The sequence below is a fragment of the Triplophysa dalaica genome, chromosome 13 (genome assembly GCF_015846415.1).
Source record: "Triplophysa dalaica isolate WHDGS20190420 chromosome 13, ASM1584641v1, whole genome shotgun sequence".
In the NCBI taxonomy this organism is placed as follows: Eukaryota; Metazoa; Chordata; class Actinopteri; order Cypriniformes; family Nemacheilidae; genus Triplophysa; species Triplophysa dalaica.
This window is the reverse complement of record NC_079554.1, coordinates 9,568,022-9,595,953: the sequence shown is the minus strand read 5'-3', so window position 1 is coordinate 9,595,953 and position 27,932 is coordinate 9,568,022. Positions and strand designations below refer to the sequence as shown.

The following is a 27,932-nucleotide window of genomic DNA, read 5'->3' as shown; positions in this document are numbered from 1 at the left end:
TACATTCAGTTCTCCTATACATCACCCAAATTACTGCATTTATTCCATTGTGTTCTTTGGTTAAACTACAAAGGAAAACGCGAATTGTGAACATAATAATTAGGGCAGATTTATACAGTAAAGCTTCGGCGCCATAAGTTTAACATGAATGTATATTTTTCTCATTTCATGTCATGAAACGTCACGAGTCCGATTGTAAACGGAGCGCCTCGTGGATCAGATTGTGCGCTGTACAGTAAAGGGTTAATATCACTGTACAGGACTGTGTGAGCTGTCTATAGGCAGCTCGTGTCCACTCGCTTCATACTCGTTGCATGCTCTACTTCTACCATCATCCCACATACAGTGATAGGCACCAAAGAAGAGCACAGCACCTGCTCAGCCACCATCCAGCATGGATGCGTTAAAATCAGCCGGGAGGGCGATTATCAAAAGTCCGGGAGTGCCGCGGCACACATGGGGAACCTCAAAGCATGAAAGTGAGTAATGTGAGATTTGTATTTATATTGACTGAATACTGCGTCTATAGATCTGCATTAGCGCGCGCTGTCCATGCAATGCAACGCTATACTTAATTGCCTTTTTAAAATATTTCAATTTGTTGCAAGGAATATTTTTGTGGCCAATGTTAACTGTGACATTTTTCTACTTACTTTTAAATGCTTTAAAAAGCAAATTCTTTCAGTAATTCTTGCTGTTTTTACTACAAATACTGTAAAATGATGTCTACTGTAGTAAAATAATTCACCACTGAACTTCGGTTGGCTGGTGCTTTGATATCTGTTAAAACTTGGTCAGACACAGAGAGACATCTGGTCAAACCTTATAAAATCCCAGCTTTCTGACTTTCACACTTTCAGTGACTCTAAATCCCACATCCTCCATTAACAGTTAACCTTTAACTGTTTTATCAGTTGGTCAAGTCCTCAGTCTTGTCAGCTATTGTTCTGGAAGAACGAATAATTGAGCATTCTTGTATGGAAAAGAGGGCAGTGTATTAGGAGACAGCCCGTGTCACATCCGCCGTGACAGGCGTTTGTGACAGCACAGGGCCTGAGGCTCAGCACGCTGTCGTTCTGACGTGTGAGATGTGAAGTTCAGGATCCACGCTGGGGGAGAATCGAAAACATTTCAGTTTCTCGCTTGAACTGTATGCCAAAAATACAGCTGGTGTCCCTCTACATCACCTTTCACATCTGAGGGATGGATTTTTGATGGAGGACCAGTAAAATTAGCTTGATGAATTATTCAAATCAACAGCTGCGTCTTGGGAATTTCTGCTATCTCAGGATACATTTTTAATGATTTGAACGGAAGTCTGTTTAAAGAGACAAGATTTAGAATTTGGGTTTACTAACTGCTTGTTGGGCACAATTTATCTTTATAATAATATTTAGCTTAATAATATTCAGTTAAAATAGCTGTGATGTGTGTGTATGAAAATGCTGCTGAGGCTGAGAACTGGTGTCTGTATGATAAGGTCAGCGTTGCCTGGAGTCAGTGATGTTGCCATGTTTTTTAACACCTCAATGTTTCGACAATGATCTTTGTGCTTCCATTTAACAAAGCTGAAACGATGGGGAGAGGGTAAATGGTGTATTTGTGACTTTCTTTCCTCTGCGGAACACAAAAGATATTCTGAAGAATGTTTGTAAACAAACAACATTGGATCCCTTAGACTTATATTTTATATGGACAAAAAAACACCTGAAACATTTCTCAGAATATCTTCATTTGCGTTCAGAAGAAACCCTTTCCTATCCCTTTAAAAGTGACATTAGTAAAATGAATAAAAAATGTATATTTTATGCTAAATAGGAAATGTCTATGCCGAGTGATTGAATTTCAAGGGGGGACGGAGTTCCGCCTCAAGTAGAGGATTTCCATCTTTTATCCATTAAACAGAACCTATGCACATTTCATACATACATACAGTGTAATTTTCTGCATGTTCCCAACTGGAGTCACTCCAGTGAATCTGATCCCAGAAATTACATTGTTTACAGGCAGGAAACATGTTTCTGACTGTAGTATTATAATACTTTTGACCATAGTGTTTCATGTTAGTTGATGAGTCTTTATTTCTGAAACAATAATAGTAATTTGATTACAGTTTTGTGGTGCTAAGCAAGATCTTTGTGTGCTCTGGCATACATAATGAAACACAAGTTCAAGAATAAATATATTGAGGATGTCTATGTAGTAAACTCAATACAGCTCATAAAGTCCACACGACTTTCTCTACATTGATCAAGTGTTGATTTTCTGTGCACTACATTAAATACCGCAATGGCTGCTAATGTTGCATGATATAAGATCAATACGTCAGAAGCTCTCAGTCTTTGCTTAAAGGTAATTGTGTTTGTCGATTCAGTAAAGCAAACATTTTTAGAGACACATTTGGTAGGATCGATGTCAGTCAGCACATTGATAACACACAAAAGTGTCTGTTGGCTGCTAATGAAGGACATGAACATTGCAAGGACAACAGAGAAGTGACCGTAGTGTCTCACTTCCAATCATCTGAAGTGAGGCGAACATTCACACAGATTGATACTGTACAAGCAAACAAAGTGGGTGGGAAACTTTGTTCTACATACGTTCATAAACATTTATGTGTTGTCCTGTTTCTGCATTGTTTTTATTTAGACTAGTGTACTTTGTGTGCATAGTTACTAGGTTAAAGACAGATGGAACACCATTTTACTTTAAACTAACAACAAGAAACAACACTTTTATTATATCTCAGATATGCTGTGGCATTATTAGGTCGCGTATATCCCCTTCATACCGTAAACATGGGGAAAATCACATCTGAACTTTTTCTACGCATTCCTTCAAACCATATGCTACTAGCCAATGTTCACAATCAAATTGATTCGATGGATACAATTAATCATTTTTTCCCTCATTTAACAACCTGTTTCAGTCAGAAATACTCTTTAAAAGATGTGCTACCACAAGTTCTTCACAACGATGCCATGGAAGAACCATTCTTGGTTTGATGTTACTCAAAGGTTAATTTCTTTCTTTTTTTACAAAGAATATTTTGTGTAACAGAAAGGATCTACAGATGTTTTAGAATAATGTTAATGGAATGGTTCTTCTAGGGCATCGTGAACTGAGCACCTTCAGTGAAGATTGTATGTTTGTATTGTATTACTCTTATTGAAAGTGACCTGCTTCCTGTTCTTTTAGTCGATGAATGTTCAATGTTCATATTTAAATAAGGTATAATGAAGGTCTCGGGCTTATAGGTGCACTTTCAATTTACTTGAGGACGCATCAGTCAATTCCGGCCAATCAGCCTTCTCAACGTCGAAGGGAAGATCTTTTTCAGTATCGTAGCACAGAGGCGGTCCACCTACCTAGAAAGAAATAAGTACATTGATACATCTGTACAGAAAGTTGGAATTCCAGGATTCTCTGGTTGCTTGGAGCATTCAAGCATGATCTGGCACCAGATCCAAGCAGCCAAGAAGGGCAAGCGGAACCTACATGTGATCTTCCTTGACCTAGCCAAAGCCTTTGGTTCAATTCACCATGAATAATCTGGGAATCTTTCAAATTCTTCCAAGTACTAGGACTCATTACCACTCTGTTCAAGATATACTTCAAAGACCTGGCAGAGCTGGGAGGTAGGCATCATGGCAGGGTGCACAGTCTCACCTTTGGCTTTCACGATGGCCAAGGAAGTCATTATTAGGGCCACAAAATGTGTGGTGGGCGGTGAACGAACCACGACTGGGCTATGTCTTCCACCTATTAGGGCATATATGGACGACATGACAACACTAACCACCACTGCAACATGCACAAAGCAGCTACTTGAAAGGCTGCAGAAAAACATCAAGCGGGCTCGAATGAAAATCAAACTAAGTAAATCTTGTAGCATATCCTTAGTTAAGAGGGTGACAAAAGGGTCTTCATCGACAAGACCAAATTCCAATGGTGTCTGAGTAGCCGGTCAAAAGCCTGGGCAGATGGAACAATGCAAGCCTCGAGGACAAATAGCAAGTGCAACAACTCAGGCAAGAGATTGTCAACGGTCTGAAGAACATCGACAAGGCACTATCGCCTGGGAACCTGGAGCTCTGGTGCCTACAGTTTTGACTCCTCCCCTGAACAATGTGGCCACTTAGTGTGTATGAATTCCCTATAACAACAGTGTAGAAGATGGAATGAACCATCACTTTATACACAAAAAATGGCTTGGCGTCCCACCATGCCTTAGTAACATCGGCCTCTTTGGCAGGGGAGCCCTGGAGTTACCTCTTACTAGCCTTATTTTGGAATACAAATGCAAAGGCTGTCTCTTTTGCTAAACAGGGACAATGGAAAGGTGTGGAGAGAAGAAAGATCAGCTGGAGAGAACTATGGGAGGTGGAAGCAAGCAAAATCAGTTTTATCATTAGAGCTACATATGACATACTCCCATCACCAAAGAATTTCCATCAATTGTATGTAGAGGATCCGACATGTGGCCTCTGCCAAACTCCAGCAACCCTCAAACACAGCATGACAGGCTGCACTACCTGCCTGACGCAAGGGAGATATACCTGTACGGCACAACCAGGTCCTCTAGAGCTTGGCAGCAGCTCTGGAAAGCAAGTGGAGCGAGACCAACTCCTTGCCGCCAAGAGAAACCAACTTCCGGAAGTTAACAACAACGTTTGTCAGAGATGGACAGAAAATACCGACACGGCCCGGGACTGGAAGATGCTGGCAAACATTGGCCGGAGGTTAATTTTCGCACCTGAGAACGCCTCAATCAAACCCAAGGCCAGACTTGGTACTCTGCTTCCCTTCATTTAAGGCTGCTTACCTCATAGAGCTCACAGTTCAATGGGAGAACTCAATTGAAGAGGCCTATGTGCATAAGAAGCTGCGTTATGTATAGCTAGCAGCAGAGGCGAAGCAGCGTGGCTGGAACATTAAGGTCTATCCAGTTGAGGTGGGTTGCAGAGGATTTGTGGCATCCTCTATCCTCAGAATGCTGAAAGACCTCGGAAGCCACGGTCAGGCCTTGCGGAAAACCATCAACGCCATGTCAGAGCCGGTTGAAAAAGCAGCAAGTGGATTTGGCTCAGGCGGAACGACCCATGCTGGGCCCCAAGTACCTCTTGAGGGTGAAATTCGGAGGTGGTTGAGCAAAGGACATAATCTGAGGGCTGATCATCCTGCAGCGGGCCACCCCTGCGGAGGGTGTATAGTGTTTAAAAGGCCAAAACACCCTGTGATGCAAGGCAAATTACTGAATAAGTGTCCTCTCCCCAACTGTCCAGGAGTGTTAACCTAGCCAAGATTCACCTCCCGTACAACACGCGGACCTCCCTCCACCCCCACCCTTGCATCACTCACAACAAGTCTAATCGAGCAAGTGTTCACCACCTATTGGCACAATGGACAGTGTAACATCTTGTCCTGTATAGTATGATTCAGTGTTTGCTAAACATCTGCTATCACGTCATTTTTATTTAATATCCAGTTCATACAGACAAGACTGAAAGGGATGAACGATGTCTTGAGTAATGCAATTCAATTCAGTCGATCCAATACCACCTTCCTGATGAGTTTTTATCTGTATTTCATCACATTGCAGGTGTTCATCACTTCATGATGTCAATATTTAATAATAATAATAATACTATCGTAAAGCACCTTTTTACAAAAACAAAGACAAAATTACACATCAGAGATATAGAGGAAATAAGACATAGACTATAGACTAAAGGTAATAAAATAAAGCATTGGAAAATGTATAAGTTAAAGATCAATAAGAGATATAAACTTAAAGCAAGTATCAGGCAATGCATCATATGACACCATGTGCTCACGGGTTGCTAAAAGACATAGTCAGTTGAAAACTGTAATTTTATTTGTAAATTTCACATATTTTTGAAATGCTGTTAAAATGTTAAATAACTGAAATAAACTGCAAATTTACTGATTAAAAATGTAATTTTACTTAACAAAAATGTATTTGAGTTTTTTTTCTCTGGCACCTCAGCTGCTGGAATAAGAATATTATTGTTTTTTACTGATATTTTTTACAGTGCTGGCTACAGTATCTCTGAAACATTATCTGCCGACAAATACACACTTACACACAAATATTTCCTAATACAGTATTTGCTTTGTTTATAATGTAGATATGTAGATAGTTTTCTTATTCAAATGTCTTGAGGCATTTCCTCTCTCCCCTCCCTAAAGAAAATATCACTAATTAGAAATCTGCACACTTCGATGTGTATCCCCCACATACTCATACTGTAAAGACACTGCATTATTTACTTTATATTTATACAGTACAGCACACAATTTATACACACACAGACACACAGTATTGCAATACAAGTGTGCAATGCTCTGTAAAAAGACCTTAAGGATTCATAAGGCCATCCTCCTTGTTGCCCATTTTACGGCTCGTCTGACACTGTTGTCACTAGGCACAGCTTTTATGAAGACTGAGTGTATAAGACTACCTTTATTCTGCCTTAATTGTGACTCACCACTGACCTGGAAGGCACACATGGGGAAAGAGAGAGAAATAGACTTGCTCCTTTATTACTTCTGGCCTCAGTGACCCTCAGACAATGTTACTGTGATAACCGTCAGATAAGATGCAATGTGCAACAGCAAGTCTGCCTGCCATTGAATTTTGGCGCAGACCAGTTAGGTTGACCAATAAAGTTTAATTTCTTTACAAAAGGCTTTAACATAAAGTAGGAATGTTTAGGACCACAGTACCTGAGCTCTAACTCTGGGGTCTTTGAAGGTGGGGCAAGATGTACTAACATAACACTGATAACTTTCTCAGTTAATTATAATGCAGAATATTATTATCATATTAGTTTCACTGCCTCTTATACTCAGCTGTTTTTTAAATAATGTGCGATTTTTATTTGACATTTCTTTGTGAAGATTTTTTTGCATCAAATATAAATGCTTTCTGTTTGAACTGTCAGCAAAGAGAAATGTATCAATCTGTCTATCCCTCCCTTCTTTCAAAACCAAATGACAAGTAGTCTCTCAATTCTTTTGTCCAGCTTTGATTTGTTTATTTGCGATCTTCTAAATCATTTAAAAAACTGAAACATATTCCCCTCAGACCTCAGTGTAGATCTTTCTTTCTCTGGTTATTCTCTTGTCTTTGTCATTATTTTTCCTAACTCTCTGTGAAGATAGAGGCTCCCTGTGGTTTGTTCCCTGCAGGTTATGAATAAAAGAAGAGAAATAGATTTTGGAGAGGAAGTACTGATGCACCGTGCGTATTTCTGGACACACTCAGGACACTGTGTGTTTAAAAGCAAAGAATAAAAGTCATACAGCACACCACAGTAATTTGTGTGTGCTTCTCTATTTTACTTTCTTGAAAATACTTGTAAATAACTGTTAATGTTATAACGGAATATTATTATCTTATCTTTGTGAATAAGACGTAATGTTAGGTTACACATTCGCGCTATTCGCACAGGATTAGTATTATCTGGGATAATACTGGGTATTCTGGGTATTATCAGAATAAATGCAGTCTGTGATTTTACTCAAATTTACTGACTAATTTCCATGATGTGATGGCAAGGCTTTGTGTATAGTTTGTATAGCCTATCAATCCCGTGCGAATAGTGCTCAGGGCATATCAAGCGATCTTTAACAAAGCAATAGTGACGCATAGTACAAATATGTTGTACTCATTTAAGATTGCTGTGCCATTACTATCGGATCCAATATTGACGGCACAGCACTGCTTTTTAATTTAAACCACTCTGCAAATCCATCGTCGACCTCTGCCTTGTTCACAAAGGAATCTGCGGTAATGTTTTACCCACGTGAGCTGGAACCTCTTAAAAAATAACTTCAACCACGCATTATTCATGTCAGAATCCGACGGATGGTTATGCAGCGGCTGTGCTCTTCCACAACCAGGCACTGACTCCACAATATCTTGCGATCTTTAACTGCATGTTTGTTTATTGCTTGCTCTATCTATCTGGTTCAGCGTAAATGGTGTTACTTCAGTACTGTCATGCGCGAACCAGTGGGCGGGGCTAGAGAAGAAGTCGTTTATATTTTTCTGTGTAGACAGTGTTCAACTTATCAATAGGTGCATTCCAGGACCTGGCGTTCGCTGGTCCTGGTGCCAATAACAGCTGTAATTTCAGTAACAAGGGCGTTTTCAGTTCTCACACTTACAAGATGTTCGCTTGAATACGATCCCCTCTTATATAACAAAAGCTCGGGTTAAAATGGAGGTCTTAATTCATCGCCCCTTTAAACTAAACATCATTATTATTTTTCTTACAAATTCTTCTTTTAAAATGCATTGTGCCTCTCCCTCCCTTTCTATTATTCTCATTTTAATGTATAATCTCAACTCTCAGATTCTAACAGCATGTAATGTAGGAAGTGTCATGCAGTTGAGTACTGCATGTACTGCATGAGAAGTATGGCCATCGGAGTGTCTGGGGCCCTCCACATCCGCCCACAGCGAGCTCATTGACATCCAAACTTTCCTTCCTGTTTGACAGCCTGAACGTGTATCAAGAAAATTTGACAGCTCTCTTTTGCTCTTAGGTACCTGTTACCCACGATATTCTCTTGTTAAAAAATCTCTTTTATTCTATTTTTGGCATTTCCATTTTTGAACGTTGTCACTGTCTGTCACTCTATGCATGTGCTCTCATTGTCTTTTATCTTTGCTGCTGATCTCTGTAGGATTCAGACTCTTCTGGTCGATAAACCAAATTGAGATCTTAAATATATGCATGTTAAAATTTCTGGGGTCTCTGAGACCCCAAACATAAGCAATGTAAGATTTTTACAATCCAGTCTTATAAGATTCAGAGTCATACGGCATGCTGGGAGTGGTCAACCTGGCTAAGGGTGCTGTGGCAGTCACTTAATCCATTGGCTGTCTTCAGTGCTTTGAACTTTGACCTCAGCCATTACCGAATGCAGGCAGGGCATGTGCTTTCCGGCTCAAAATCCACCAATTAGCAGCACACGAAGTGGTTCCATTAGATCCAAACCCCCATGGGACATCGCTTATGCCACACACACCAGCTGTGGCCCTGTTATAGCCACCAGTTTTTTATATAATTGGGCATCATCATATTAAAGCATACAGTAGATATGTGAGTTTACACTGTGGATGGGGATTCCCTTTTAGAGGAATACATGAATATTTACATTGCATCTTGAATAAATCATGATCCTTACATTTGTTTTCAACCAGTATTGATTTCACCATCAATTTTAAAGACACAAGTTCAAAGTTCACAACCTCATTAGCCAAGTAATTCATAACACAAAAGGTTAAAAAAATAATTAAAGGTCCAATGTGTAATATTTTGGGGATCAGAAATGCAATATAATGTACCGTCTTCATAGGTGTATAAAGACCTTCAAGCTTTATGTTTTCATTACCTTAGAATGAGCTATTTCTATCTGCATACACCGCAGGTCCCCTTACATGACATTCGTCATGTTGTTTCTACTGTAGGCATAAACAGACAAACTTTTCTACGTGTTTCGTAAATAAGTGAAGTGACGTGACCTAAGCTCTGTGTCAGCCACCATAATGCTTGGAAAGGAAGGGGTAGCGTGAGTCGTTGTTTGCAATTCGCAATCTCACCTCTGTGCTGCAAAATTTTATACACTGGACCTTCAAATTTTTTCCTGAAACTGTTTTCCATTAATACACTAGCGTTTCTCTGCATTCAGTTGTCCCCGCCATTTAAGCTGAAGTGGAACTTCCTTCTATACAGCAGACCTTGATAAATGGCTTCAAACATGGCCTTCCATAAAAGGTCCTGAAGCAAAAGTGTTGTTTGCTCTCTTATCAGGACAGTGTGCTGAGGAAGCACTTACAACTCAAACTCATAAAGTTTCTAACAGTTTCCATGAATACTGTTATAATTGGACATTGCTTTTCCTGTGTTATTTGAACTTTTCGTTTGTATTCCTGAGTTCCTGTTTCCCCATGTCGTTTTGTAGTTCTTTGTGGTTTCTTTGAGTATTTGTTCAATTTAATTAGCGTCAGGTGTTCCTTGTTTGCCCATTTGGTATATAAATATAGGATAAATACTGTATATAGCCGTTATCTCTTTTGTTATGTTTCTAGATCTCAGTTTGTCATGTAGATTATTCGTTTATTTATTCGGATCTTTATTATGTTATTATTTCATAATCTTTTCAAAACTGCAAGTGGATTCACTTTCCTGCCTGGTAACTCCGGTGTTACACTCACAAACTATTTTTCTTGCCTGAACTTGGACCTGTATCATTTAATTTGGTTTCTTCTCAATACTAAGGCTCAATACACAGAGGCGTTTTTATGAATTGTTCTTTAATGATAAAAGTTATATTACTCTTCATTACAAACTAAAGATACAATTCTTGACTAATCTTGGCCAGTTTTTTATGTCAATGGCTTTTTTTTCATAAAATAATTAGATTTTCAGCTACGCAAACAAAACGGCTATTTTATAGTATTTATTAATTTTTAATATAGAAATATTGTAAACAGTTACATTTTCTTAACGGTTAAAATGCATATTGTTCATTATAATGTGGATTGTAATTTATATTCATAGTTATGTAAGAAATTAGCAAGGAGTCAGAAAGCTCAAAGTTAACTCAGAGATAAGACTCAGCTTTTGTTATCATGAAAAAACAGTCTCATACAGCTAGGCAAAGCTGCACTGCAGTTGGATTAGTATGAGTACATTAAGCGATTAACATTATTCCTTCATACATTTTGTTTATTTTAAAGGATTTGTGGGGAAAATGTCTGGATAATAGAGGTTTGCTCTTTATTGTAAACATCATTCATGAAAGGTGTGAAGGGAGAGTTTCTATAATCTGTAAAGTAAAATATAATATATACAACGCAGTAACTCAAGTTGCATATGTTAGAAGTGTGATAACTCTACTATGTACAATTCATAACAATTCTGTCGTCTGCTTTCATGTATTTGCATTTCATTTTACCCAGAAGAATTTAAGATGACAATGATGATACATTTATATATAAATATGTGTGCTGTGTCGGTAGGACAGTCCTGTGTGTATTAGTTTCCAATGATTGTGAACTGAAGCAGAAAATCGTTAATTCATCCAGTTTTTGAAGAAAGTTCCTTTGGTTGCCTTGAGGGAGTAGATGTTGTCTTTCCTCTTTCACTGGAGAGATAAACCTCGTTTTCTCTGTTCATTAATTTCATTTGCACAGTCATGCATAAGAGAGATAACGCTCATAATTACAGGCCTATGCAGACCTGAAAGTTCTTGGAGGAAAAGGAACAGTAGTAAAAAATAAATAAGAGTTATTCTAAAGATATCTTAACTTTTTTCAACTGTTTGAATCATGAGATCTCTGAAAAAACTCAAAGGCTATAGGACTCGATGTAACTTTCAAACTCATAATCATTTGTAACTTTTCTAAATTTTAGATGAGAAAATGATCAACTTTTTGCTTTTGTGTAATGGAAATTTGTGTCTTTTTTGCAGTTCTCTGAACATGAAGAAAAACAAAGTATTTTGGAATCTTGTTCAAACAAGCAACACACGGAAATTGTAAAACTGAAGGGAATAAATATGTTTAATTTTTGCTTTATCATTCAGGAAATTGTGCTCAAGAGAACATTATTTATAATTTTCAGTAGGATCATTTGTTGATCTTCATTGTATCGATTTCTCAGTATTTTCTGCTTTTTGTTGTGACTGCTGATGTCAACACAACCCCCCAAACCCCCCCTGCCCATTGTAGCACTTACGTTGCTAGGCAACAGATCTTGGCCTGACACTACTGTAGTGTCCTCTGCATGCATTGTCCTAAGCAGAGAAATTTGATGAAGATTTGATGTGTTCATTTCTGTATCTAAAAGCACAAAATTGTATATAAAGACCTTTATCAACCATACATTTGAAATTAATACGATCTGATTAATAAAAATGAAACTTTTACTTTGAAATAAAGGTTAAAACAAGGAACAACAAGTTAACAGTTTGATGCTGTTTGGGAGAACCTTTTTAAGTTCCACAAAGACATATTTATCTTAGTGAGACCAGCGGTTATTTGGGTAGCTATATTTTATTATTAGCATTCCCCCTCATATGATACTACCAGAATGGACCTGTGATCCAATTTTTGGTCATGACCCACCAGTTGAGAACAAGTTTAATGGCAGATCCTATGTTATATGAAGTCAACCCAGGAATACAAAAAATACTTCTTCATAGAAGATGGACTACAGATGAAGACTTTAAAATTGTTCAAAGTAACATCTTAGGTTCAACTGCCTTGAGACTGGGTTTGTATAGAACAAGTAAAGACCTACTAAAGAATGTTTTAGTCAATTTATGGATGGAATGCACTACAAGACTTTTGCCCAGGTTTTCAGTCTGGATTAGTTGCAAAGAGTCTGCGGCAGTCCTCTAATTGTATCATGTTTTGTTTTCTAATTGTATCATTTATTGTTTTCAATGCAGATGTTTAAAAAGTCTGCAAGTGTATGATGTCTAGTTTTTAAAAATCCTGTTCAGATTTTAAAAGTCTTGTAGTGAATTTCAGCCTTTAGCCTATGTGTTCATAGAATCAGTTATACTCTCTGTTCTGTCCCTCCAGTCTCTTCATGTCCTATATTCAGTCAAGGTAATGTCCCAGATTCTTACCAACGCTCATTATTCTGACACTTTAAATGACAGCAGAAAACATAGAAGTATTTCTTATGACTGATATCGGCATGTTTGTAGCTGAATGAAGGGAATTTTGTTTTTTAGTCTCCTTAGATAAACACAAACTTTCCTTACCATGTTTGTGGTCGAACAATTTATGTGATACATAAAATGTAGATAGGTTTTGTGCACAAAGTGCTTCTTCAACATGATTCGAAAAATCTGGGCATTTGATTTACCTGTTGCTATGGGCAACCGTCCTGGCTGTGTTTATGTGTCAGCTCATGTTTTAATTAATCCCATCATGAAAATGGAGTCATTATATTTACTGGGATGTAACACGCTTAAGTATTCATCTGACTTTTGAGTGTTAATGAGACCATTAAGCTTGTTATTTTCATAACTGGAACTGTAGCTGACAGTCTCCATTGATTTACTTCCGTGTGACAGTTCATCCAAAGGCCCAATTATGAAATGTGTCAGTGGGTTGAAAACACATTTAGCGTCTGAACAAGACAATTACTAGCTAATGTTTCTCTCGTGTCTAATCTGGCATGTATTTTTTGGGTTGAGACAGTATTAAGGTCTAGAATTCCAAGATTAATTTCCCTTCAAAACTGTAATAATACGCTTAACCATTTAAGTCAATTTATTCTGATTGAAGTGCATTGCATCACAGAACCTTGACACCGTGACAATATCAATCTGGATTAATGCCATGTGGCTTTGTCTAACGCAGACACAAACGTGGTTACAGCACATCTCAGCGCCTCGGTAATCTTATTTTATGTTTGCACAAATCGGATCACTCTGTCGCACAGACACACTCCAAACCAGACATCAAATTATATATTGTTAAAAATGCAACTCTCACTCCAAAGATGCAATACTGGCTGTTTATTTTCATGTTTCACCCTGTTGTACAACATATTCTCACAGCAAAAACTTTACTATTTTAGGATGTTGCTAATTTTGACTAATTCGTATGAATGCGAATTATCTCATTTTAGTATGATTTGCTTTCGTGGGAGGTTAGGGTTAGGTGTGGGGCTTTAGTATTGCTTTATTTTCTAGTAATTGTACGTTTTTGTAGGATTCACAATCGTATGATTTCATACGAAAAAGCCACCTTGTTAAATAGTTGAATTCCTGGTAGATTACAGCATGTGCACACAATACATCATCGCATTGTCCCTGCATTGCCGTTGATTTACTATAAGTTTGCGTTGTTTACATAATGCACGTAGACGCTGATTGCCAACAAAGCGCAGACATTTGACTCAGGTTTACTCACCGCGTGCGGTTCATTTAGCACTGGGACTGATACATCTATCAGTTTCAAACAATATCCAAATCCACAGTTATATCCATAGTTTTGGTTGACATTTGTGTCAACAAATTGTGCCTAATGGTCTTTCTCTCGCTGGTTGACTTGTGGGTGTGATTTTCCAGGAGAATTGCCCAATAAGGGACTGAGAAAAGTTGTTACATAGCGGAATTTCATTTTCGAAAAAACTTTTCGAAATGTGTACGAACCTTGGGGGAGTGTATCGAACACAGAAATACCACATCATACGTTCAACTTGTTTTTTGACAAGTTGACCATGTTAAGGACGAAAAGCCAGCATATTTACATTTATGCATTTGGCAGACGTTGTTTTTCCAAAAAAGACTTTTTACAATCCAATTACATTGTATTCTACATTTTTGTTTCTGATTATGTACAATCCCCTGAGATCGAAGCCATGACCTTGGCATTGGTAGTGCCATACTCTAACCACTGAGCCACAGGAAAGCACTTTTAACATTGTAAAGAAGTCAGAATTCATGAAACACTGTTGACCCCCCTTTAAATCCTAACTCATGAAAAAGGAAAAACCTTTCTTTGCCAAAAAGGAATGTGATGCCTTACTTTTCCCATTAGAAAACAGAGTGTTTTTCATGTTACCATAAATATTACAACATCGTAATACACAAATAAGCATTATAATACTATAATATTTTAATGCTATCTAACATTTCAGCTAACATTATATTATTTTTTAAATGCCGTTTAACAAATCACACGCGTATATGAGAACATGAGGTGCTTTTAAAACAAGTAAAGTTTAATAAATATATATTTCTATATTTACTGTTACCTCTTTGCTGGTGAGTACAATCACTGACAAGTAATTTTACAGTATCCCTATTAAAAAATAATGATCTTCAGAAAGAACTTTGAGAGTTGCACTTAGGAACATTCTTACGGACTTCCTATAATCGATTGTTCTTATATATAAAAACAAAACACTTTTGTGAATCCGGCCCCTGGAACATCGACATTGATCTGATAATTTATTCATTTTAGCAGTCTGGTGTACAAACAGTATGGTACAATACAAGCCTTTAATACAGCAATGCTACCTGTAGTTGTTCATTGCTGGAATAAAGGGATTCTTGGCCCAGCTTTTATGTGTCAGCATGTCCACTTCATGATTTCAGCATGACCAATATACAGGAACAGCTCAAGGAAACATAATGTGCTTACAAGCCCGAGAACGCTGCTCGGAGCTTTTTGGCCTCTTCTGTATTTTCCATGCCCTGTAGCCCATCTGAAATAAGCGTTAGCAAAAATGCTGCTGTGCTGAGCGAGCATTAAGTGTACATTTTCCTACCGGCCAAGGGTTGAGATAGATTCTGTGTCTTCTTAGGTTAATAATTTACTTGCTGTTGAAAAATGTGCAGAGTTAAAATTGCCTTTCTGGCCACAAACAGCTGGTGCTTCTGGGGGGCCAGATGGCCCAAAGCACAGAGCTGTCAAAGCGGGGCACAGGACACTGTCATAGTAGATACATTCTTTTCATATCCCTTGCAACCCTTTTAGATAAAAGAATATAGTAGTAAACAAAAATGTGTTGAACTGAAGTATATGATTTGATCTAAGCCCTTTGTTCATGCTTATTTGAAACTAGAAAAAGTGGTAATCGTACCACATATTCATGCAATTTAAACAAATATAAATCACATTTTGAATGCTCTCTTATTGCAGTTTTGAGTTTTTTCTTTCTCAAGTAATTTGGTGTAAATGCATAGAGGACATTTGTCATTGTTGTATCATTATAAAACAATATCACATAGAAAAGAGTGCTGTTATAGCCCTATGTCATGTCATTCGGCTTCGGCGTGCTAATATACATGGATTTTATATCACAATTGCGAGTGTAATAGTACTTTTAAACACAGTTGCAATAGCAGGGCAGTCAATTTAAAGTGTGTCCATATCTGATGATCTAGCTCTGCAAGCCTACAGCGTTTGGTATTGGACCCAAATGGGACCGAAAAGCTATTTAAAGCTCACTGCGTGGCACAGTTTTTGAATGTCTCCCTGCGCGGAAACAAAAACCATAGTGTAAAATCTGCTTTCTATGTTCAATGATATTTTAGGCAGAAAATACTTTTTGTTAGTTTAGATAATACACTGAAAATAAATGTTACAATTTAATTTCTTTCGCATTTTGATGTGTGAACATGGACATGTTTCATGCTTTGAAAATGTTCGCGTGGGCTTTTTTAAAAGGCTGTGAAGCACAACCATGTTTGAAAAACGTTTATTTTGTTTTTTTTCAGAGCTCCCCGAGAACTGGACGGACACCAAGGAGACGCTGCTGGAAGGAATGGTGTTCAATGTGAAGTATCTGGGTATGACTTTGGTTGGCCAGCCGAAAGGAGAAGACATGGCAGCAGCTGCCATCAGGAGGATTGTTACCACGGTCAGTCACCAAAGGTCAAGAGACTAGTAAAATGTTACCATGTTGCCACACAATGTTGGACAACAGATGAATTCTGACATTTTTCTGGTAATTCTTAGCCGCTTTGGACAGATTATTTTATGTTAAACAATATTTATGCTGCCTTTGTATATCTTTAGTATTGCCTGGTGTATGTTTTTGTATGAAATACGCTTAAGATGTAATACTGTTGAACGAAAATATATTTTTAGTGTTTATTTCTGGGTGAGAATATGTTGAAATGAAATTATAGTTTTTCAGAATGCAATGGAAAATATGAATTTCCTATAATACCATAATCAAATCAGACAGCATTGAAGTGACAACTATCTTTCCAAATGAGACGCCAAGCTCTGAATCCCTGATATGAGTTTCTCTGCACTCCTTATCATTTGCGTTTTAAATCAGTGTTGACTGTCCCCTGGGGAAAAGAAAGACCCTCTAGATACACTTTGCCTGAATTCATTTGTCCTTGAGAAGTTCTGAACTGTAATTTCCCCTCATCCCATACTGGCCTCTTTTCCTTTCTGCAAACACATTGCAATAATATACCTCAACCCCAGTGACACCACCTAAGCAACCTGAAAATTATTGTTATATGTGAAGAATTGTACCTATAGTGTAGTCAACCTTGTTACAGGAAATGGCGGACACAGACTTTGCTGACCTTTTGAGGATATTGTTTTTGGTCGATGAGTTAGGATTGGCCTTTCAAAGCTGACGGTGATAAAGTTGTTTGTCTGTGTCGCACACAAATTGTTCCTGACCATGAGAAAGATAAATCTATTTTTTTATCCTAGACTGCAATAAGATTAAATGGAGAATTTAAAAATATCAAAAACCAAGTTTTAGCAATGCAATTCAAATTGATTTTACATCTTAATATTTTCATAGTATTTTACCAAGCTTCTCATTCTTCTGACTGTATGTCTCATAGGCAACTTAACAAAACATTTTGAGAACTCAATTTGAATGATGTATAAAAGAGCAACATCTAAGCTGTAAACTTTCTTTCTGGGTCTTTGTCATCCACAGGCTCGTGCCAGTGCCAATGCCAAGAAGTTCAGAAAGGTGACCCTAACTGTATCTCCTAAAGGAATCATCATCTCAGACACAGAAACCAATGACCTCATAGAGGACGTTTCCATTTACAGGTATTTAACCTTCTTCACATGCTTTCATACAATTCATAATTTTATTACACTGTGCAAAATGATTTAAAAAGTTATTACTTGAATGAGCTGAAAATGAAGAACACGACATCAGGCACAGGTGCTCTGCTATCTTCATCAAACTTTGATAAAACATATTTCAATGAATTTTTACAATTATTTAGATATTGCAAATTATTGCGATATGCACATTTACGATATTTTGATCATTTTTATATATTGTGCAGCTCTATGTATGCATAGTTGTTAGATTAACAAAATATTGTTTTCAACAAACAAATTTGTTTTGCTATTTTACTTTGATATTTTGAGTATCTTTATATTTATTGTTGCACACACATTTTTGTATGTATATCTTGAGTAAACTTAAGGCTTAATACGTGATTGAGCATAGGTTTTCGTATTCCCAGCATGCTTTGCTTAGAACTAATAATAAGGATAAATGTAGAAAGTGTTATTTAATGAATTATTAATTAAGTCTTTTATGTGTTTATTATATTGTTGTGTTGGTATGTAAAATGGTTTAATTTATGTTGTTCGTTTCTGCTGAAAAGAAGAGTTTTAAAGTTACCCGACAAAACATATGTAGTTTTTCAGTGCATCCCCGCTGACTGAGATAAGTATGCTCGGTGGAATTTTGTAAAAAGGGTCAATTGTTTAAACAGGCATCTCCGGTTCACTCCCTCCTAATCAATAGCTGAAAGATTTTAAGTCAGTCAAGGTCTGTAGACCTTCTGTGTTTTTTTTCTCCATGCGAACAGATAGCAGTATAACCTCTGTAGTCAAGTCACTAACCAGTAAGTCATTACCATGTAAGTGTGTCAATCAAATATTCACACAAGGCATGCAATTATCATGATGGGGGGCCGGGGGTAGGGGGGTGTGATGGGGGCGGGGCTTGGTTCATAGTGCAGAGCGGGGTCCCACTGCTGATCCACTCTTATCAGCAACACCAGAGACTCAGTCATGGAAATTATAGTTATTTTATAATCCTCACCCAGAAGATGTAGCCCTCCCTCCCCAATCTCTCCATTCCCTCATCCAAATATGCACATTCCCAAAAATACAGTATGCAAACAGCAGTATGTTTGGTGAGTGTTTGATTTTTAGAGTCAGTTTAATAAAATAAATTCAAGTGACCTAAAAAGAACGTAGCCTGTTAACTGTCACCCGTCTCCTATACGGGAGACCTAAGTTTGTGTCAATATTGTGCATGTAATTTCTAATCGAATCATGACAAACTATGTATCATTGGAAAGGTCTAAGACTCTAGAATTCAGATTTCTTTGGTGTTTTTTCAAATAATTTATGTTGGGAGAGTAATTGATTATTTTTTAATGTATTTTTTAATCAAAGAAAAACATCCACTTTTTTTTATTTATTTTTTACAATAAACCTAACAACATACCTTTATTTTTTCTACGTGTATGTGTGTGTGTGTGTAATTTTTTTTAGCAATAATCTAATTTTTCTACAAAGTTGGGTCTGACAGTTGTTAAACTTAAAATTGAAGGGAGCTTTTGAACTAAAGTTGAAATATGGTTGAAAGTTTTGTACAGTGTGTGATGTCTGATGACCTCTCATGTCCAATACAATTCTGAAGTTTGCAACCTCATTGGACACAATTTTTTTTTAATAATTTATCAAAAGATCATACTTTGAATGGTCAAAAAGTAAGTTGTTCCTCAAATACAATAGATTCTTTGACAGTAAGGGATTTCACACACCGCTTATAATTGTTCCTTTCTTTGTAAAAACATGCCACTTGTTTCTTATTTCTGTGCCAAGACAAAATCAGATCCGCAGCAAAACACTATGTCCTTGAACCTGGAACTCCTCCATCATCCGGGTTGCTCCCATCAGAGATCCTCTGTGGGGTTCTGGCTATTTAACGTAATGGCATATGGATTCCTGCTTAACACAGTGGAATGCAGAGAGCTCATGTAGCAGGACAAAACGCTCTCCAAAGCACCAGCCTTTCGTCTTATTTTTATTTCTGTCTTATTATCCTGATCCAGGTAAAGCATGTTTCAGTCAGGATAAAAGAAATGCCCTAGAGCAGCGAGTCTGACATGGAAGAATGTAATCAGTGTAGGCTTTGATCACGAGGCCTCAGTTTGACTTTCAAAGGGGCTCAGAAAATAAACACAAGTGCCAGGGGACGATACGGTATATCAGAGTTCAGTCAGAATGCTATAACAAGTGCTATTTCAACCCGGGCCCTGGGGGGGTCTCGGACAGTCATTTGTAGGGTGAAGCACAGAATTATGGGTATTCTGTTTCTTTTACATACAGATAATATAGAAAATGAGAGAATTACATATACAGTGATGGGGGTTTCAAAAGAAGAAAATTAAATGAATAGTTTATTGACTTTGAGCCCCATCCTGGTACACAGCCGAGTATAAAAATAATGAAGAAAAAGACAGCCGTTCTATTTTTAGTGAAAGAAAAGATGATGTTGTTTGTCTGGCCTTGGCAGGAGCTGTCAGCTTTGTTACATCAGAAACCGTAAAGGTTGAAGGGAAGTCTGAGGCTTTTTTCTGATTCTGTTTCATGACAATTAATGCAAACTGCAGTTTCTGATCATTCTGTGCATGTTTGTTCATAGAAAGATAATTTTACTACTGCCAACATTTCTTTAATAAATCTATATTTGTGCAAGGCTTTATTTGGCTTATCAGTGTGATTTGTGTAATAAGATTCACCACGGTCCCACATGAAGTGTATGGGGGTTGATGAAAGGATTAAACCAGAGCTTCTTTCCCACTCTGAGTGTCATAGACTGTACTGTAACGTGTTTAATAAGACACCCAGCAGGGCAAAACTGCGAGAGAACAATAAGTGTCACTCCTGTGAACGCCGGCATTCTCAATGTTGAATGTTTTGTTTACAAAATGTTGCATTTTGGAAATTATTTTCAGATTTTCCTATTTTAAGGGATGTATTTAAAATAATGGAAATTTTATTTTGTTCATAAGTTTATTATTTGAAATGAAAATGAAGCAAAACACAAGTTTTAAAACTGACTTATGTTTACGATTAATCATTTGTTGAATTGTTTTGCACAATTGCTAGACTTTGTACGAATGGGAAGATAAAATAAGTAAAGAAATAAAAAAGCTAAATACAGATACAAAATTTCTCCAACGATACCGATAGCCAGTTATTCAGAGTGAGTTCTGTCGATGCCAATGCTGATACAGATACCGATAGTTCGGTGGCGATTAAACGCATCCATAATAAATTTGTGTTTACATTATATACATCTGTGTACTTGTGCATTTTAATTTTGAATTTATAAAAACACACACAAACATGCATATATTTCAGATTTTTTTTAAATACAATAAACATTATATATAGTTTAAATATTGGTCAATATAAAAAGTACTTGTCAATATTTCCTAATTATGTATACATGTGTATGTGTGTATATTTATAAATACAAAATGAATATGCACAGCACACAGATATATATACATATATATATCTCACATGGGAAAGCTGTCATAAATGCTACTGTATATTTAAGAATATGTAATATGTATGTAATAATGTATTCTTGCTCTCTCTAGATGTCGTAAAATGTTACATTTTAAAGGATAATGGTATTTTTTATAAATGTCAGGTCAGGGCAAGCTGTCCCTTTGGGGGGTGTCATTTGGTCAGTTTTATTTACATTAAATAATATTATTTGTTCAACGTTGTTTGGTGTTGCAGAGTTTGCTGTAACTTTTGCTTAAAATTACAGAAGGTGTCCATTATTTTATAACATGCTTTAATGCATTATTGTATGGTCAGTAATGGTGTAAGCTTTTGTTTGTTCAGTATCTGTGAGTTTTGAGTGTGTGCCAGAAATTGCTTTTGAAAATTGACAGAAATAAATCCACTCGATGAAAAAGTGCAACTGATGTGATTTTGATGCTTTACACTTCAAAACGTTCAAAAGAACAGTTACAGATGTTTGTAAACAACACAATAAAATGCTGCTGGCAGTATAACTGAGGTAGTTCAACTAAAATCTCCACCTCATGTTAAAAAGAGGGAATATATATTTAGGCCAACATTTTGAGTTTCCTTCCCTCAGCTTTTCCCTCTTCATTAATGAAGTCGAGCGGTGCACCACACACGAGAATAAATGATAATTCCCCACGTTCAGAGAGAGAAAGGAGAGAGACGGGGAATAGGGAGTCTTGGGCATTTTTATTTAGGTCGTGCATCTGAGGCACTTGTAGATGAAGTGAGTTCAGAGCTTTTCGGTTTCCTCCAGTTCTTGTGTAATGAATCTCAGTATTTCACACAGACGATCTCTCTCGATATGTCACTCTAATTTTCAATCTTCTTCCTGAAATGAAAGTGCTTAATGTGGAGATATTCAATTCTCTATAACATTTCTCATTGTTTATATTTGTTAGTTGGATTATCCATTTATTGAATGGCTTTCTGTATGATATTAAATGTGATCTTCTCACCATCAGGTGTGTATAAGCAAAACTCAATGTCTACTCTGTGTTGTGGTGTATAATGGGCTTTATTTTACACTCACTCGTCTCTTTGAAGAAGCTAAATGAAATTGAATTGACAGAATATTATCACCACACCTAGATAGTCTTACTACAGTTCAACCACAAACGTTTTAGACCATTTCATCATGTTTCTGCATAAAGTTTTAAAAGTGGTTTTATATAAGCCTATGAATGAATATGAAGAGATTACAAACCCATGCTAAGGGTTTTATACGATTACACCTTCACAAATCTGTTTTAACAGGAATCTAAAGTTTTAAATGGTTTTAAATGGTTTAACTGGAAAAATCCCTTTCCCTAACATTTTTTAAATAAGTGTCATCCTCTTAAACCAAAATACAACTTTAGGTTTAGGTTATCTGCAATGTTTAGCCATCTACAAAGATCCATTATTTATTTCCTGAAAAATATCTGCAAATATACACACATGCAGTGTACATATAAGAGCTTGTATTTCTTTTCTCTGCAGAATATCCTACTGCACAACTGATAAAACTCAGGATAAAGTCTTTGCCTACGTCTCCCAAAGCCAATTCAATGAAACTCTGGAGTGCCATGCCTTCCTGTGCCAAAAAAAGAAAATAGTGAGTGCTTTAAGTTTTGCATGAATACTCCGGGTATAATTAATGTAATCCACATCTTTTATTTACACGTTTTGTTCAATTCTAATAGTTCTGATAGTGTGAAATCTTGCCTTCTTAATGTTTACCTTTTGTTTGACTACAGTTTGTGTTTTTATTACAATTTTAAAACATTAGAAAAGCCACAGCCTTTTTCGCATGATCTATACCTAGTATGTAGCGCCATCCAGTGGACAATGGCAGGAGACTTAAAGTTCAGCCTTGGATTTTGTTCTGATATTCACAGGCTCAGGCTGTGACTCTGACAGTCGCACAAGCTTTCAAAGTAGCTCTGGATCTGTGGGAGATAGCACAAGAAGGTGAGATCTTATGAATGTTTAATAGGTAATAAAACTTGTTAAAAATACATTTGTTGTATTGCAGTGTATTGCATATTTGACAGAATATACGAAAGGATTTTTGAGGGAAACAAAACTTGTTTTTCAGATAAAAGTAAGAAAACTCGCACATGTGATTCCTGTTCAGAACGTGAAACGCAGCCAGAATCAGAACCAAACAGTGTTTCAGGTACAATATAATCAGTTAAAACAATTTTGTCTGTTTCATTTCTGTCATAACTTGTAATAAATTGGGAGAACTATCTGTTTTCAGTTTATGAGTGGTCCTATTTTCTTCATGAATGAATGTTTTACAATTTATTATTTGTATTAGATCTTTAAATTCAATAGACGTTCTAAACATTAACAAACAAATGTGGCCCAAACTTAACTTCCAGACTCCACAAAAGAATCTGAGTAGTTTTAATGTAATTCATACACAATTAAATATGAATATAAATTAATTGTAATATAAATGAAACTTAATATTAAATTAAGTGTCTTATTACTAGCCATAACCAAACACAGACCGGAAGTTAACTTGGGGCCAGGTGCGTGCGTCTGTCTATACAGGACTTTTATTTATTTATTACAGAGGAAGACAAAACTCAGGCTTTGAAGGAGCACAAATATCGGAAACCCTTCTTCCCTGCCTTCCTCTCACCTTCTCCACGCAGCAATACTAGGAGACGGCCATTCAATCATGACTCCTGGGTAAGATGCATGCATGCTTATAAATCTGCCATGTGAACTTTGTTTGGGTCCCCCAGCAGAATAAGAATCAGAGTAAGAACTCATTGTTAAGCATGTCCTTTCACAGCAGGACAGATGTAGCGTGTGCATGGGTGTTTTTGAATCAATATGTCCTCCAATATGACTTGATGTAGCCTATGTGTACAATTCTCATTAATTTGCTGATACAGTGCCACTATTGTTTCACATGTCTGCTCCAAAATGGTTAATTGTTTTGATGACTACTGTAAAAATACTGTAATTGCCATTACCATTGATGAATTGCCACTAAAGATCACATTTAGCTAACGTTATTGACCATATATGGCCACTAGATGGCCTAATACCCATTCAAGTTCTAGAGTTGTCTCTAAATAATTTAAGCATGTCTCATTTATTCGAGGTTGGATCTATCGGCCTGTCTTCACATCCTCTTCAGCTGTGGTTTGGTTAATAATTTTCAACTCTGTGACTGAATTTCGTTCAGGTTTCACCCCCAAAATAAAATGTCTTATGTATTCAATCTCATGTCCTTTAAAACTGGTATTTGACTCTTTCTTCTGTGGAACACAAAAGTAGATATCTTGAGAAATGTCATTTGGGACTGATGCTGTTTGGTTACCAATGTTCTTCGAATGATCTTCTTTTGTGTTTCTACAGAAGAAAGAAGTTCATACAGGTTTAGAATGATGCAATGATCCACCAATTGAGCTACAGAAACACACGTACTCTATGTTTAAGAACATTCATGTGATATATGCACGTTTATAATGTGTTGATCTAGTTTTCCTCTGTTGATCTTTATTTTCCAGGACGTGGAAGAAAGCCTCGATGATGCATTTTCAAGGTAAGTTTGTATTACACACTTTTACGCACTTACAAAACATGTATAGGCAAAATGACAAGAATTCACTCTGACCCAAAACATTCCAAGAGCATTTTAACTTTGTTAGGTGACAAACATTTAAAATTTAAAACAACAGATGCTTGAATCAAATATTCTATTGTTGTTTCCGTAAATGCACCATATTTGTCCTTCACTAGAGACTGTGGTGTAGATTTTCTTCCTTTAATGTCTGTTTTTGTGTCTAATGTGTAATATTGTAACAAAATTTTGCCTCATATTATCAGCTAATGAGTTCGCACACCCTCAGGTGAGACATTATTTCTCCATAAAGTGCGGAAAGAATGAGATTTACCACACAGCAGGAGATCTGAGAATACATTTGCAGCTCCAGCTATGGTTTAGATTAATGGACGGGGAAAAAAAGAAACGTATTCTGGAGCCAAAATAGGGTCATATATACTTTTCTTTGCGCCTCGCTTTGTGTCCCTGATTTGACGTGGGGGAGGAGACAAGAGATTGGGGCGTGTACAAGTGACCTGAACCTGCCTCCCCTTACGTTACGCCATCAGCGTAAACTGCTGTGCAGACTGACGCCTGGACCACACATACTCCGTGTGCCGGGATTCAATCACAAACATCAGGTGTAGATTTCCTATGGCTTTCTACGAAAAATAAACAATTCATTTTTTGTTTTATTAACCTGATCATTTATATATGTTACATAAAGGCCTTTCCGAGGTTGCTTACCATAGGTTCCCTGCTGCCATTATGTGCCCGATTATTAGTACTTATTCTAATGTATAACTATGACCTCATTGTTGGCATTCAGCGGGTCAGAAACTGTTCTGTCATCTTGCTAATGTAAGTCATCAATAAATGTCAAGTCATTTAAGCAACATAATCCACAAAAGAACCGTGATCCTGAAAGCAAATCAGATCCATCCAAATACAGCATCAGCTCTGCAATTCACTTAGTAGAAAAACAGCATGCAGATCTTCCAAATGCTATATTAAATAATTAGGCTTCAGCCACAGATTGAACCTAAACTGTGTGTAGAAAGAAGATTAGTCAAATAGATCTTGCTGTCAAGACCTGAAGGTTAGGTTGGTTGAAATGGCCGAAAGATATAATATAGACATGTAATGATTCTACCACAACTCAATATGAGCTGTTATCTCTTTATCACCTGCCATGCAGCAGTATGGAGGTGGAGGAGATGGACGCAAGTAAGTGAGGTGAGAGATTTTCTTTAGAAACATCATTGCTAAATCACTTGACTGTTTTATCATGGCTATACACTAACATGCATTCCACTCAAATAATATATTATTAAGATAATGGAAAAAACTATTTAATTAGTGTTATAGACTTTTGGACCCCACTATATTTATAGGTGTATTTCCATTCTCGCTTCTAGTTTCCTCTGCTGGAGCGCTGTGAGATCATAGGCACAGTGATGTCATTTTTTTACATTTGAATTATTCATAGATTTCACTCTCTCTCACCTCTCGCCCTCTGTCCAACTTTCATCTTTCATCTCCACTCCGCTCCCTCCATCAGGCTGGCGACGTCCCGTAACAGAACCGTGTCTGAAGATGCAGCAGTGAGTCCAGCAGAAGATTCTCTATCGTTCAGCAACATCAACTCCAACTGAACACACAAACACTTTCTAGCCAGTCGATGGAAAAGTGTCCTCAGCACTTGGACTGCATACAATACCACTGCCTTTGCATCTTCATTCAAAACACTACCAAACAATACTTCTAAAAACAAGCAGCATACAGTTAATGTGCATGATTCAACTTTTTGAGCTCTTGAATGCCAGTGTTCATTGAAGACAGCACAACATGCATAAAATAACATGTTGTTACATTGTATTCATGCATATAGATTTGTTACATTTATTGGAAAACTCTAAAAATGTCAATGCATTGGTGCTATCTATGGCCAGGGAATAATAAATGGACACGTTTTTGAAAGGGAGACCTAATATACATTCCAGCTGTCTGCCTTTCAGCCCAGCATTCAAAGATGTTCAGTCCTTGTTTGATGTAATGCTTATCTTCTGCTTATCTAAACACTCATCATAACAATAAACTAACAATGTCAACAAAGCTCTCATCTGAAAGGTAGATTGCATGGCTTATCCCGGTCGAATGCTAGGCAAGCAGACAGATGTCTAGAATTTTTATGGATTGTTGATATTTACACACAATGTTTGTATTTTAAAGCACTGAAATCCAATGTCATATATAAAATCTGTGGGTCAGGGGATGTTTGCTTATTATTATTTTTGGAGGACTATTTATAGACAGGTTTCTAACAAAAGACTTTAAATTATTATTTTTATGTATATTTACTGTATCTACAGTGTTTTATCCTGTGTAATTGTTGGTCTTGTCTTTTTAATCTAGTGAAATGATTTGACTTTTAAACTTTGAAATACATGTATATGCAACTTTATATACTTAGGCAACTGAAGATTTTTGTCATACATAAAACATATCAAATGAGATCAAAATCATAATTTGGCTTTTTTAAACATGAAATAAATGGTTACAATCTAAACTAGATTTCAAATGTACAAACAGACAAATAGAAAGCCAGTGATGATGGCAGATTTGCTTAAAAACAGAATTAAACCAAGATCTATGCATATGTTGGTAATCCAGAGAAAAGTTTATAAGAATGGATCATGGTGACAAAAACAACACAATTATAAGATGTGGAGGAGTTGTGTTACAGTAAATTGTTTCATTTCTTTAGTTTTCATCTGTCACGCATTCTTGTTTTACACCTCAGCTGATGATGAAAAGTGCTGACAACACCAAAGTCAAGGGTTTAATTCCCTGGGATACACATTGATCAAACTTAACAATAACATTACTGATAAAATGTGTACCTTCATCCTCTGTCAATTAGCCAAATGCATATATGTCTATGTCGACCAAATAAAAGTTGACCAATTTTATTTGGCCCTCTGAAATGTAATATGAAACATTTTCCATGGCGTTCAGATATCCTCTATATGTCCAGCAACCACAGCTTTAGAGGTAAATCATTTTATGCTTTCATTCCACACTCTTAAAGACCAAAGTGTCCACTCAGAAGATCTAAATCTCTTCATCACTGAAATTGCTAAAAGTTCAAGAAGGTCTTTGATCCCAGTGGATCTCTCAGCAGTTTTCTCTGTCATGCAGCATTTTAAATGAAGTCCATGCTATGTTTCCTTCCTACATTACAGA

General features: G+C 36.8%; 1 protein-coding gene across 5 annotated transcripts; it reads left to right on the top strand.

Moving 5' to 3' along the window:
- The first annotated feature begins 272 nt into the window (after positions 1 to 272).
- si:dkey-71h2.2 (low density lipoprotein receptor adapter protein 1-B) lies at positions 273 to 27,678 on the top strand. Of its 5 annotated transcripts, none has more exons than XM_056765345.1 (10): positions 273 to 479; positions 16,288 to 16,430; positions 17,484 to 17,602; positions 22,619 to 22,733; positions 23,017 to 23,089; positions 23,217 to 23,297; positions 23,703 to 23,821; positions 24,652 to 24,686; positions 25,888 to 25,913; positions 26,248 to 27,678. In XM_056765345.1, exons 1-10 carry the CDS (start codon positions 395 to 397, stop codon positions 26,292 to 26,294), a joined length of 843 nt encoding a protein of 280 aa, XP_056621323.1. In that variant the 5' UTR covers positions 273 to 394; the 3' UTR covers positions 26,295 to 27,678. The 5 variants fall into 5 exon arrangements, with proteins under 5 accessions (XP_056621323.1, XP_056621325.1, XP_056621321.1 ...); XM_056765347.1 differs by having other exon boundaries at positions 25,888 to 25,922; XM_056765343.1 differs by having other exon boundaries at positions 25,885 to 25,913.
- Positions 27,679 to 27,932: the final 254 nt, after the last annotated feature.

Bases quoted from the DNA above. Each gene is read 5' to 3' on its own strand.
- si:dkey-71h2.2 (XM_056765342.1), top strand. From the start codon at position 395: ATGGATGCGTTAAAATCAGCCGGGAGGGCGATTATCAAAAGTCCGGGA. The intron at 23,090-23,216 runs GTGAGATCTTAT...CTTGTTTTTCAG, and splicing joins GTGGGAGATAGCACAAGAAG to ATAAAAGTAAGAAAACTCGC. The intron at 24,687-26,247 runs GTAAGTTTGTAT...TCCCTCCATCAG, and splicing joins CTCGATGATGCATTTTCAAG to GCTGGCGACGTCCCGTAACA.